Genomic DNA, 13,696 nt, shown 5'->3' with positions numbered 1-13,696 from the left:
CAATTAATTAATAAAATTCTCTCTTGTATGCATGATATGTTGGGTGATTGCATCAAGAAAAAAAATGCCTCTTCATCAACAGTATACCAAAAATAACAACTAATAATACGAATAAAATATACGAGAGAGCCGAGAAAAGGCTAATAAGTGGATAAAAAACGAGATAAAGACGATGTTGTGAAAAAACATATAGTATACAAAGAAATAGACGTGTTAGCGCCCCCTCTTCTCCCCCACCTACAAATGTACTCCCAACATGGTAATGTGAAGAGCAAATAAAGATGGAGGTACGTAATTTTTTATAGAAAAATTTTTGCCCGAATCACGTTTTGGTTGATCAAATTAATCACTAAATGAGTATATTACATTTGTTATGTGTTTGGTCACTTTTTTTGAACTGTACATCAATCACGCGACAAATATATTATACTTATCATGTGATTGATTTAGGTTCGATCAAGCCAGATCCGAACTAAAATTTCTCTTGCTTGTGAAGCTATCTTCTAATAATTGATGAGAGGAAGAAATAGTGTGATTCATGAAAAGCGTGTTTTGCAGTTTCTTCCTAAACAAATGGCAATCAATCTTGATCGATATGTTTTATATATCCTCTAACAGGAAAATTATTATTTTAGTTCTGTAATTACTGGAAGTGATATTTTTAATTTTTTGTACAAATTAATTTTACAATTTAGCTTTGTAACTTTATTATTTTGACAATTTTAGTTCTTTGCATATAACCCAATTAAATTGTAATTTTAGTCATGTAAATCAATTCTTGTACGACAAAAAAATGCCAATTTTCCTCAGTTACGGGGCTAAAAATGTCAATGCTTCTGAAGTTACAAGACTAAAATTATAATTTAATTCTCATGTGTAAATCACATGCAATTTTCTGTCAAATTAACCAAAAAATAATGAAAATTGTCAAAATATTAAAATTATAGAACTAAACTGCAAAATCATATCGCCTATTGGTTGCCCGGAAAGGGAAAGGATCCAAGTGTAACATTGAAGAACTTGTTAACATGTGGTCAAAACTAAAATTTTTATCTCGATTTCTGTTTGATAGTCAAAGACAATATTGATTTAGTATGGTTTTTGTATCAATTTTTCTATTATCTGTTATATTTGAAGGTGATCTTTTGACTAAAATTGAATAATTTTGACTCGATTGTAAAATTTTGAACTTTTTATTGTAATAAATATTCCTATGAAATTGGTAAGTTAATAAGTACTTTTTTAATACATAATTTTGATTAATTCAGACCATTAATCTTAATTATCCATTATATTACCATATTTTACTTAAATCATTTTATACTAATTGAATTGCAACGAAAATCAGCAAGTTTTGTTGGATTGCAATATAATTAATTAATTTAAATGCCTTAAAATTAGAAATCAATGTTTTACTCTTGCAAAATTTCTACAAAAATATACATAGACATGTAATTAATTGATTAATTAATTTGAATATCGTAAAAAATGAGCAATCAATGTTTTAATCTTTCAAACTTTCAATGAAAATATACTTAGATGCTCAGACAAATAATAAACTAGCGGTTTTAGATTCCTATAATTTTACATCAACATTAATTACCTTAAAATTAGCGATCAATATTTTAAGCTTGGCATTGAATGAAAGGTTTTTGCCACTGAAAAATTCGAAAGATAATGTTCAACCTACTTAATCCAAATCACCATTTGTATAATAATAATATAATTATTCAATAATATAATTTCATCCACAATTTGCAGTAAATTTGACAAAATTCTAAACATTATATTATGATCATCATTTTCCTTTTTAAATATGAGCAATTAGATTTTAATGGTTCTGCATATTATTGCAACTATATAATTGAGTAATGGAATAGTGAGAGTTGAATAACACAAGGAGAAAAACAAACGCAAACCGATCAAACAAGGCGTCAATTATGGTGAATAACAGTGTGGCAGTGTTTCTTGTTAGTTTTGTGTTGAGCATTATTGTTCTATGCTCTTGCAACCAAAACCCTGCTGCATTCCGTACCCAAAATGTAAGCCACTACCTTAGTATATAAAATTTAATTTTCAAGTAAATCTTGAGTTTCATCATAACAATAAGATTTATTTCATGTTTGTGTAGTTGCCTGGTTGGTGTGTGGCCGATACGGGTGCCCCTCTCGACCAGTTACAAGCATTTTTGGATTATGGTTGCCATGAATTCGACTGTAGTCCAATAAAACCAGGCGGGCCCTGTTTTGGACCCGATACCTTACTGGGACATGCATCTTGGATTTTGGATAAATTTTATCGAGAGGGTGGTTTTTGCAAAAAAGGCCTTGGCTTTATCACGCGAACAAATCCTTGTAAGTTCTTCTTTCCTATCGGAGTTTGATCGATAGTGTTTGCAAGTTTAATAACATATACTCGTTTTATTTATAGTTATCATCAATAACAACGTGCGATTATAGTTCCGATGACATGAATTGATATACAACTAATGTTTGTCCATATTGATGCAGCATATGAAAAATGCCAATATCCATGATACAAGGAGAAGAGGATGACATTGGATTAATAATAGCAAGCCAAGTTATGTTGGTGAAGATAATGTTGGATCAAAAAGTGTGATACTAAAACTAAAAATTGAACATCATATCATGCTTTCCATTTCATATGGAATAGTGGTCTCTTGGTATTTCTATTATATATTTAAAACACAAAAGAGGATTCACATCCATCTAATTGGAAACTATTGCAATTAAGTCTATGATGTCATTCTTTTATTAAATTAATTATGATACTCTTTTTTGTGCTTGATTTGAAGTAATTTATAATATGGGTGGATCATAATGCAATTATAGATTAGTCTATAAAATTTAAGTTGTGTATAACATATATCTCTGTATGTTAAGCAATTATAGACTTTATTTTATGTAAAAGAACATAATATTTTTTGAAAATTCTACATACTAAGCCAAATTTTTTTATTGTGCATCATTTATATTGTTATAAAAGAATTTTTTTCTCGTACCAAATTTACCTTTTATTTTATTTGTTTTCGTTAAAAAACTTTGGTCATATTAGTAATTTCAATATTTTTTTTTTCTTAACAACCCATTGTTCGACATTTTTCTCTTATTTTTACTTTTTCACATGTATTATAATTTATTCTTTTCACGATTTTTTTTCTTGTCATTTTACACTGATGCAATAAGAAGTTTGCATTACTTAAAAAATTTTACTTAATCTAATAAGATAGTGGGTTTAACACATTTAATTATCTACTTTACGAGATCGTTAAAATAATTTTAAAATTGATAAAACTCGATACATTTAATCCTTTGCTTTACGAAAATTTTAAAATAGTTTTAAAATTAAAAAAACTCGATACATTTAATTAGCCCTTTGCTTTATGGAATTTAATTACTCCTGCCCCCAGTTTTAGGACATCCGCCTCCAAGGAGATTATGTTCACCTCCAGTTAAATTATTTTACACACGTTTTTAGTTATATTAATTCGATATATTGTACTTCTATATGTGTGGGAGAGTTGCATACAACTCACCCCACGTGAAAACATTAAGGGTGTTCATGGTGTGATTTCGGTTTTTTAGGCCTAATTTAAAATTCAATTGTCATTGACGATTTTATAAAATAATTTTTTAAATTGTCATATTTAAAACCAAAATCAAAGATGTGGTGTTGAACAGTTTAGGGCGGATCGGCGGGTTTTTATACATATAAAAACAATAATAAGATCTAAAGGCTAACAAAAATCAAGAAATGAAAAAAGGTGTTTTGCCAAGTTTATTTATTGTCTTACGAGATATTTGTTGAATTAATAAGATGTTAGATTTATTTAAAAAAGAAGCTACTAAAGTTCAAATCAAATTAAAATTATGGGGAATTATAATATATTACTAACGATAAATATATAATTATATTAAATTTTAAAACATTTATTATAATTTACAAATAAATAAATAACATGTACCGAATTCTAAAAGAGCTAGATCTCTTGATTGTCACTTTAGAAAAACATGCATCTTAGAGTTTACGTATAATTATACTAAATTTTGGGGAGAAAAATATAATTATCACTAAAGAAAATGCAAACCATCATTGTGTTTGATGATTTATGTGTGCCATAGGGATAATATAATATGGTTGCCGTCCATGCTTCCAAAGCAACTTAGACATCTATCCAACGAAATTCTAATACACTAGAGTAAATCGTTAGGGTTAATAGAAACTCTACAATACGGGCCAAGATTTTCAACTTTAAATTGGTTTTGGTCAAGTATATTTTTGCACTTTAACATCTTTAAGCCCATTTTTCAATCCAGACCCCAACCTATCCCGTTGGAGTTGGCCCATTCAATTTTAAAATACAAAAAAGTATTCAGTGTTAGAGTTCTGAAACAGGGATTCTAGCATAGAGTTCGGAAAAATTCTCATTCGATTTGGACATGGATTATAGGAGAAGCCGAACATGAACTAATTATAGGAGAAATACAATACATACCGTTGAAGAAAAATAATCAACTACATTAGCAAGTATATTACACTTGTTATGTGACTTAACCGTTTGGGCAAGAATCTGCTTCTTTTCCTGAGTATTCGAGAGTCGGGATTTTGCTTGTTATCCACTACAGTAGTGTATCAACAAACATGTCTGAAAATATGCATCTTGGTGACCAATATCTTACAAATAACCACGAAACCCTTGACTGATATTATTAATTATAAACAAAACAATTCATTCATTAATAATAATTGATAGGTCCCAACAGCTGATTCCCCAGCTTCAACATTTCTTTACATACAGCTGCTGAAAACTCAGACTCAAACCACATGTATTGAAATAGACTACCATAGAGATTCCTTGTATGGTATATATCCTATTCTCCATATGTAAGGAACGCCCAAAACAAACAAAGAGAAAAAGGTTATAAGAGATAAAACAAAATATAAGAAGCGAACAAGGGACGAGATACGCAAACGTGACTTCTGGCGAAGAACCATAGCAGCAGAAGAAAACATTATTCAGTGCCTGTGAGACCATATGGAAGGATTAGTTCTGGGGCTTCTCCCATTTGAGGGGCTTAACGACTTCCCATGTGAAGTCGGGGTCGTCTCTTCCAAAGTGACCGTATGCAGCTGTTTTCAAGAACCGTCCGTTGCTACCCCTCTTCAAGTCCAAGTTAATGGAGATCATTCCAGGCCTGAAATCAAAGTTCTCCTTCACAATCTTGAGGATTTCCTTGTCTGGGATCTTCCCCGTGCCGTAAGTGTCGACGAAAACAGATAACGGCTCAGGCACACCAATTGCGTATGAGACTTGTACTATGCACCTGCGAGCAAGGCCGTTGGCCACAATGCTCTTGGCTGCCTGCCTAACGATATAGGCACCACTTCTGTCCACCTTAGTCGGGTCCTTCCCGGAGAAGGCACCTCCACCATGGGCACCCCAACCACCATAAGTGTCGATAATGATTTTACGACCGGTGAGACCAGCATCACCATGAGGCCCACCAATGACAAACCGACCAGAGGGATTGAGGTGGAAGATTGTCTTCTCATCGAGGTACTTGGCTGGGATGACGGGCTTGATAACATGCTCTTTGAGATCCCTGGCGATCTCGTCGTTAGTGACCGTCTCATCGTGCTGGGTGGAGATAAGCACAGTGTGGACCCGAATTGGAACCATGGCACCGTTTTCATTGTAGTACTCAACGGTAACTTGGGTCTTCCCGTCGGGCCTCAACCAGGGGCAGGTACCATTTTTGCGGACTTCTGTGAGACGAGCGCCTAGTTTAGTAGCAAGCACATGGCTGAGAGGCATGAACTCGGGGGTCTCATCAGTAGCATAACCAAACATGTGTCCCTGGTCACCAGCACCAATCTCCTCAGGGCGCTTGGTCAGATGGCCATGGACACCTTGAGCAATATCAGGGCTCTGTTGCTCAATGTTAACTAGAACCTTGCATTTGTCAGCATCAAGACCAACATCATCAGAAGTGAATCCAATGTTACGGCAGGTGTCACGCACAATCTTCTCATAGTCGATGTTGGCCTTTGTTGTGATTTCACCAAAGACCATTACCATGTTGGTCTTGGTACAAGTCTCGCAGGCGACTTTGCTGTCGGGATCTTGTTCGAGGCAAGCATCAAGTACGGCATCAGATATCTGATCACAGAGCTTGTCAGGGTGTCCCTCGTTAACAGATTCAGAGGTAAACAAGAAGGTCTCCATTTCCTCAACCTGCAAAAGACGAACACCTATGAATTATCCAAGATTCACCTAGCAAGAAATGAACCCATGTGCAAAAAACTATTCCTCAATTGCTAGAAAACCTTCGCAGCTCAAACTGCAAAACCTTGAATACTTAAAGAAGAAAAAAGGCCGAAAAGAATAGACAAAAGGTGCGATAATTCACGTGCCGTCCATAGCATAAATAAACAATCAGATGGTGTTTTTGGGCCAAAGTCATGAATCACCGACAACCGTGTTCGACACACCACATTCTGGACTAAAGGAAACTGCTTTAATTGGCACATGGCAACATTTCCATCACCTATTACATCAAATGGACCAGAGAGAGAGAGCGAGAGCCTAGAACAATTCTCTCTTTTTTCAGAGATCCAGAGAAGCTCAACGCAGAATCAAATCCTCAAGAACCCACTAAACTAAAAGGGTAAACCCCGCGTTAAGACCGTTTCGAAGAGCACATTTAGCATAAATCTGGAATAAAGAGAACGAAACAGCCAATTTCCATTGATTCGAACTAAAAAAGGCCGCATCGACATGTAAAAAACGGCTACACAGTCACGCGAATTAGATCATGGCAATCCATACTCCTCATCAACTGAAGCTGTTAACTAGAAGCTAAAACCAGTTCAGATCTTTCGCAATTCCCTCTTTCTCCAATATATTCTAAAAGCTAAAACCTTAAGAGAAAACAAGAAAACAACAACACAAACAAATTGCATTACAACATTGATTTCCCCCCACAAATCTAACTCAGATCTCACATAACACTAATAGCTTCACACAGTAAATGGTTTCTTACCCCTCATCACTAAGAAAAACACCAAGAACTCAAAAAATTTAAGTCAAAAAGCCAATTCTCGGCAACATAACCACCCTACACTCCTCAAGAAAAACCACATATACGTTAAAAACAAACAGTCCCCACTCCAAAACTTGACTTAAACATGATGAAGAACCAAGTAATAATTCAAGAAAACAACTCAAATTCCACAAGCAGAACAACATTACAACTCCCAAAACCATGAACAAAAAACCTTGGCCACTGCTACAACAACTGAAGAGAAATCCAAGAATTTTGCTGAAGTTTGTGTACCTTGAACAGATGAACCCAACTGCCGACAAGAAAGGTTTGACCTTTATGGCTATGGGCTACTTCCGCCAAATGCTTGCGAGTGTTGGCAAATGAAGCTAGGGGGTTATTTATAGATGGGGGCGTCCTCAAAAATTAATATATTTACCAAGTGGGTGGAGTGTAGAGTTTTCTCAATGGTGGGGTCAAGATTTTTGGAGGGTGGTTGTGTATCATGCCGATGTTTTAACCGTTGATGACATTGTAGAGGCTGGGATTTATGGTTGAGATGGGTTGTAGTCGGTGAGGACAATCCCCGATTCTTATCTGGTCCAAATTTCTGTAGGTATTTCCGCATACGAAATTAAGAAAAAATAATAATAATTATTATTATTATGAATATTATTATATTATTACAAGAATGACGCATTTTAATCTTTCTTAATTTTATCGAAGAACCAACTGAATATTTTATTCCCCAAATTCTCTATTTTATTTAATATATATACAAATAATATGTATAATTTTTTAATAAAATAAATAATGCTATCTCTATACAAATGACATATATATGTTTATAAGATAAAAAATGCAATATAATTTAAAATAAAAAAAATTCTTAATTATATTTATTTGATAATTAAACATATTTTATCAGAATGTGAAATTAGTTACAAGGAGCGTGTACAGAAAAGGAATCATGCAAAAATAAAAGCAACAAGTGCATCTATTGCCGCTCCTAAATATTTTTTCCGATTTATTTAAGAGGTTTTTTCTTTTTTTTTTTTGTAATTATTTATGTAAGAGTTGAAGTTGGTGGGAATGGGATATGCAATTGGGGTTCACCAACCCCGGTTGTGGGCCCACCCACAAAATATAGGACTGCAAACCGTGGTTGGTTCGGTGAAGTTTTTCCATCACACTTTTATGTTGCACATTAATATCATATTGACGTGTCTATTATATATGATTTTATATTTAAAGTATAGTCTAATTTAATTATACGTAACAATTGTTTATTGATGTGATATTAATATATAATTTAATAATATTATAAAAAGTCACTAACTAATTAATTGAGTTGGCATCTCCGTAGTACTTAAAAGTGATGAATTTGAATTTTCAAACATAAATTGTCTCCAATTTTCTTCCCCGGTTATACTGCAAAAAATCAAAGCATGGTAGAAATCCAGGACAAGCTGGCTCCACCCCAGATCTCTTACCAAAAATGCGTGTTGGTGATTCCAAAAAGGAAATTATTTTATTGCCCTTTTTAATATTTGATGGCTTCATGGTTACTCAATGATTTATATTCTTATATATTTTTTTCTTGTCATTTGCATTGAAGTAAAATTTTCCTTATGACAGGGGCAAAATGGTAATTTCACAGAGTATGAAGTTTAAAAGATAGAGAAAGGTAAAATAATACGAGAAATAAAGCATAATGACCTCAAACTTGGTTGAAATTGTATGCATGAGACTTGAGCTATAAAAGTCTTCATGATCTCATTTTTGGTAAGTGTAATTTACGGATTTTAGGTCAAAAATTGAGAGAAGAGGGATTAGGTGAAAGAGCTCTCACCCTCCTTACCAACTTCTTCCTTTTACAAGTTAAACCCCTTTCCTTTTATCATCAACAACTTAACCCCACCTATAGATATATGTCTGTATCAAAACTTACACTTAATTTCCATCAACAATTCTGCTTCTAAATTCGAGGTTATGAATTCAAATTTTATTAAATACGGGTATTTATTTTATTTTGTATCAGTTTATTGTACTATGTGTTTATTTACCATAGTATGATGGAGGGAACAAATTAATATATTAAAATAATAATTAATATTTTAAATTTTAAAATTATTTTTTCACATAAATTCGATTGTGCAGTATATATTACTTAGTAATATATAATTGACTATAATTATTATTAAAATAGAAAAATATTTAGACATTCACTGAATTTGAAGTCATGCACATCGTTATAGAAAATTTTTAGTCCAAAGTGCGGGACTTGATTGAACTTGGAGTTTATCAAAATTTGCAGTGAATTTGAGAGTTGAGACTGTCTATAAACTTTGCACTTGAGTTCACATATTAATTTATTAATGAGGATGTAGTAGTATTATATATACGACGAGGTAGTGTTCTTAGCTTCGACTTTAGTATTAGGTTCAATGTTTGCCATTCCCACACCTTCTTTTTTAGCCTCACTCTTTACGTCATCACATTAATGTTTTTTCACCTACGAAATAACTATCCAATTTACACGACTATTTATCCCATCACTTAATGTGAATATATTGATTATCAATTTATTAATATTTGATGTAAATTATAAAATTTATCAAAATAAAAAAGGAATAGAGATAAGATAGATCGCTTATTTAGTTATCTATTACGATGAATAAATACTCTAAGAAATGATTTTGTACAAAATTAAAAGATGCGGCTTGCGACTCGATTGGTGCCCGTTGCGCGAGGTATTGTCCTCTCTGGTTCCATATAAACTTCACGGTTTTGTCCTGAAAAGGTGCCTCGCTATAGAAACGATTCCCGTAAAAAATCATCTCTAGTGAGGCGCCTTTTCAGGACAAAATTATGAGGCCCATACGAAATTAGTGCAAACGATATCTCACCCAACGAGACACCGATTAAATTGCATACCGCATCACTGATTAATTAAATCCATCGGGGACACATACTAGTACTACTTAATTACAAATACGTGCCGAATATGTATGTTGTAGGGGTGAAAAGATAAGAGAAGGAAAGAAAATATGGTCCCGAAACTTAATATTTGAAATGTTTGATGACGAAAACGTCTTAACATTTTGCAAAATTTGCGAATTGAAGTTCCACTACAAAAAATTATAACATTAACCACAGATAATTATCAGAATTAATAATACATAGTCGTAATAAATAATTATTAATTACAGTAATACAATAATTATTGACGGTGATTTTTGCAAGGATATTTAAAATATAATCATGGCAAATATTTTTACTATAACTCTTAGTTATAGCAAATAATTTTTTCATAACAAAAAATTTAATTTTTTCCATCAATTTTATTACACGGTAGTTAATACTAAATATTTATTATAGATGTCGGAAGCAATAGTAATTATTTTTTTTAGTGTTTAAAAATGAAAGAAAATCTAGTAATTATCTCATTTTTTTAATATCTGATCAATATCTATTATTAAAATAGAACGACGTCTACTATTAAAATAAAACAATATTTTTATATATTAATGGAATTTAAATTCATGATTTTAAATTTATAGGCCTCAATTTGTGAATTAAACTAGATCCAATGAGAATCAACAGAAGAGATATTTTCAATTTAAAAAAAAAAGTAGAAAATTGCATGTTACCTATGGGGTTGCCGACACATAGATATGCAATTTATTCCAAAATTAAAGGGACCAACTCACAGCTGAATGTCCCTTCATCTCACTACACTACACTACACATCTTTCATTTCTCATATGACTTTCTTCATGAATACTCCATCCTCTTTTTTTTTTTTTTCTTATTTATTGGGGCACGAATTTTTTAGATAATATACAATTAAAAATAAATATATATTACAAATAATGGTTGAAAGTTAGTACGGTCAATAGAATAAAATTAACAAATAATTTCAATATTACCATTAATTACATATTTAATGACAAAAAATTTTATTTTTTAAATAATAAATTTTATAGGGACATTTGACTGGCCGACGCAATAGCCCATGTGGGGAAGTCATTGATTCACATCATATCCAAGAACAATCAACCTGACATGACAATATATAATTTCTGTTAAATAAACCCTCTATATATAATGAGGCTTCCATTATATAGTTACACATTTATGGCACTCAAATCTAACTCTTCGATTTTGATTCAATTTTTTAGTGAACTGTAATTTAAGTATTTGAAGATTTTTAATTACATATATTACAAGTTCCATGTACGTGCTGCAGGCTAATTCAATATTTTCGAATCGAGGAACGTTGTGGGCCCCACCTCTCTGGATAGATAAGAGCAACAGGACAAGGTGAGATGGATACACCATCCACGACCTTGACCCGAACTCGAATCACAAAGATAAGACCATGTTTATATAATTATAAAAAAAATGACGAACATTAATTGCGATACACATGTCCATGCATGGTTCGATTTTGGGGAAACATATAATTTTTACTTTTATTGTTTTCTCCATCTGCATAAGCAATCAATGGTGCTATTAATTTTTTCCGACATAAATGTTTGCAACTTTCCAAAATATGCTTGTGAATGCGCCACCCTAACTGGATCATATCAAATGCAAATTAATGTTTTAAAATTCGGAACGATTGATCGGATTGATTGAATTGTAAATCAGATCATAAAATGATCTGATCCAATTTATAAAATTGGATTAGTTTCAAAACCATTTTATTTTGTAAAAATTGCTCGAACCACTGGTTGAACTGGTGGTTCGACTGGCTTGGTCCTAAATCAAGTGAATCGGATGATTTATTAATTTTTCAAAAATTTTAAAGAGTGATACATTTTATAATTGAACCGTGATACTTCATATGAAATATCAATAAACCAACACCTGTGTTATAATAATTATTTGAATTAATTTTAATAAATGAACAAACTCATCAAGCCCATAATTTCTAATTTCATCTTTACCTCGTCTAATTACCTAAGTTGCTACTTAAATTCATAATTAATATTATGAGACTTATATATTATTTTAAGAATAGAGGATGCTAACTGTGTATTGACGATAAAATTTAGTTATAACTTAATTATACTGATAAATAGTTCGTTATTTTTTAATATACTCAATTCTTTTATTTTATTTTTTTTACCTAAAATATTTTAGTCATCCTCTCAGATACCACGGCTAGCAACCATCGCATGATCATGGTCATTGACTATTTGCTACGGCTATTTATTATTAACCATGACAATTAGCCACAATTAAATATTGCATTTTTTATAATGTATTAAGAGATTCACCGAGTCTCATTGACGATTATAACTTTAGTTAGGATTATGAAAATATTATTTTTTTAACCCGTTGAATTAATTATTACATTTGGATGGAATAATTCAGATTAAGAATTTGAAATCACATTACACTAAAAAAATTTTCAATCCATTAATATGTTAGAGAACATATTTCGGAAGAAGAATTGAAAATTTTGAAATCTTTTCTAATATAAAATTTATCAAAACACAACTCCGAGAAATTGTCATCAATATTAAGGATTTAAAATTTTATTCGTAACTTCAAATTCATCAATCCAAATTTACAAACTCGAGAGTAGATTGTTATATGCTAAAATATAGTAGCCACGGGATAGAACAAACATTATGCTTCTCAAACTAATGAGACAAATTCTCACCAGAAAAAATATGACTTTTTGTTATAATTTATTACTATGATTAAAAGAAAAAATTATGACGAATATATACTAATTAACATTGAATCGCAACGACTATTAATTGTTATTTCTATGACTGCAACAAAAAATATTAGGTAGAACTAAAATTGTAGAAAATATTTTGGCGACTAAGTAAACCTATGACGAATGTTGATTAATTGAGATCAAAATTTAAACTTTTGGCCTCGATTTTATTTGACTACGATAGATAATATTGATTTAGTATGATTTTTTAAGTGTAATAATTGATAGGGTAGGAAAAAATCTATTTTTTTTTTTTTATGTTTTTACATTTTCTATCATAAACTTAATTTCCAAATTTCATGATGCAAGTGATATCCCCACCATATAATTTTTAATATATATTTATATGTTTTTATATATATGCACATGAGGGTCACATGTATTAATATTTAATTACTCCGACGTTGTCGGTTACTATCAACTGTAAACATTGTCTAGAAACCATAACATAGAATTTGGAATTAGACTGAAAAATTTGCCAAAAGTTCATTACAAAAGAATAAAATATTAACAATTAAAAAAATAAATTATGATATTAAAATTACCATTAATTTTATAATAATTGCGTAGTTTCGTAGTTATGATTATTATACAGAAGTTATCACCGATAAAAAAAAATTATGTATAAGATTGTAATTAAAAGTACAGTCACGATAAATATAATTGTCATTGTCATCATAAATGTATCATTAATTTATCAATAGAAAAAAATCTATTTTTTTATCATGATTAATCATCATAGCTAAAAATAAAAAATTGTAGACAATACTATTAATTGATCACGGCTATGCAGGCGGACCAAAATATATATGCCACAATGAAAAATTATGGTAAATATTTTAACCACAGCTAAAATTATAGCGAATGTTGATCAATCATAATTAAATTTAGA

At 31.3% G+C, this 13,696-nt stretch overlaps 2 protein-coding genes across 3 annotated transcripts; one reads left to right on the top strand and one right to left on the bottom strand.

Moving 5' to 3' along the window:
* Positions 216-2,703, top strand: LOC105168994 (glucan endo-1,3-beta-glucosidase-like). 2 transcript variants are annotated; one of them, XM_020695590.1, is made up of 3 exons: positions 216-287; positions 2,132-2,354; positions 2,511-2,703. In XM_020695590.1, exons 1-3 carry the CDS (start codon positions 282-284, stop codon positions 2,534-2,536), a joined length of 255 nt encoding a protein of 84 aa, XP_020551249.1. In that variant the 5' UTR covers positions 216-281; the 3' UTR covers positions 2,537-2,703. The 2 variants fall into 2 exon arrangements, with proteins under 2 accessions (XP_020551249.1, XP_011087537.1); XM_011089235.2 differs by lacking the exon at positions 216-287 and adding an exon at positions 1,907-2,042.
* LOC105168993 (S-adenosylmethionine synthase 1) lies at positions 4,728-7,497 on the bottom strand. Its single transcript, XM_011089234.2, has 2 exons — positions 7,359-7,497; positions 4,728-6,256 (listed from the first exon to the last, which is right to left on the bottom strand). Exon 2 carries the CDS (start codon positions 6,245-6,247, stop codon positions 5,066-5,068), a length of 1,182 nt encoding a protein of 393 aa, XP_011087536.1. The 5' UTR covers positions 6,248-6,256; positions 7,359-7,497; the 3' UTR covers positions 4,728-5,065.

Source organism: Sesamum indicum, linkage group LG8, assembly GCF_000512975.1.
Source record: "Sesamum indicum cultivar Zhongzhi No. 13 linkage group LG8, S_indicum_v1.0, whole genome shotgun sequence".
NCBI classification, from domain to species: Eukaryota; Viridiplantae; Streptophyta; class Magnoliopsida; order Lamiales; family Pedaliaceae; genus Sesamum; species Sesamum indicum.
Note: the sequence above shows the minus strand (reverse complement) of the source record. Positions and strands in the feature narration are given on the sequence as shown.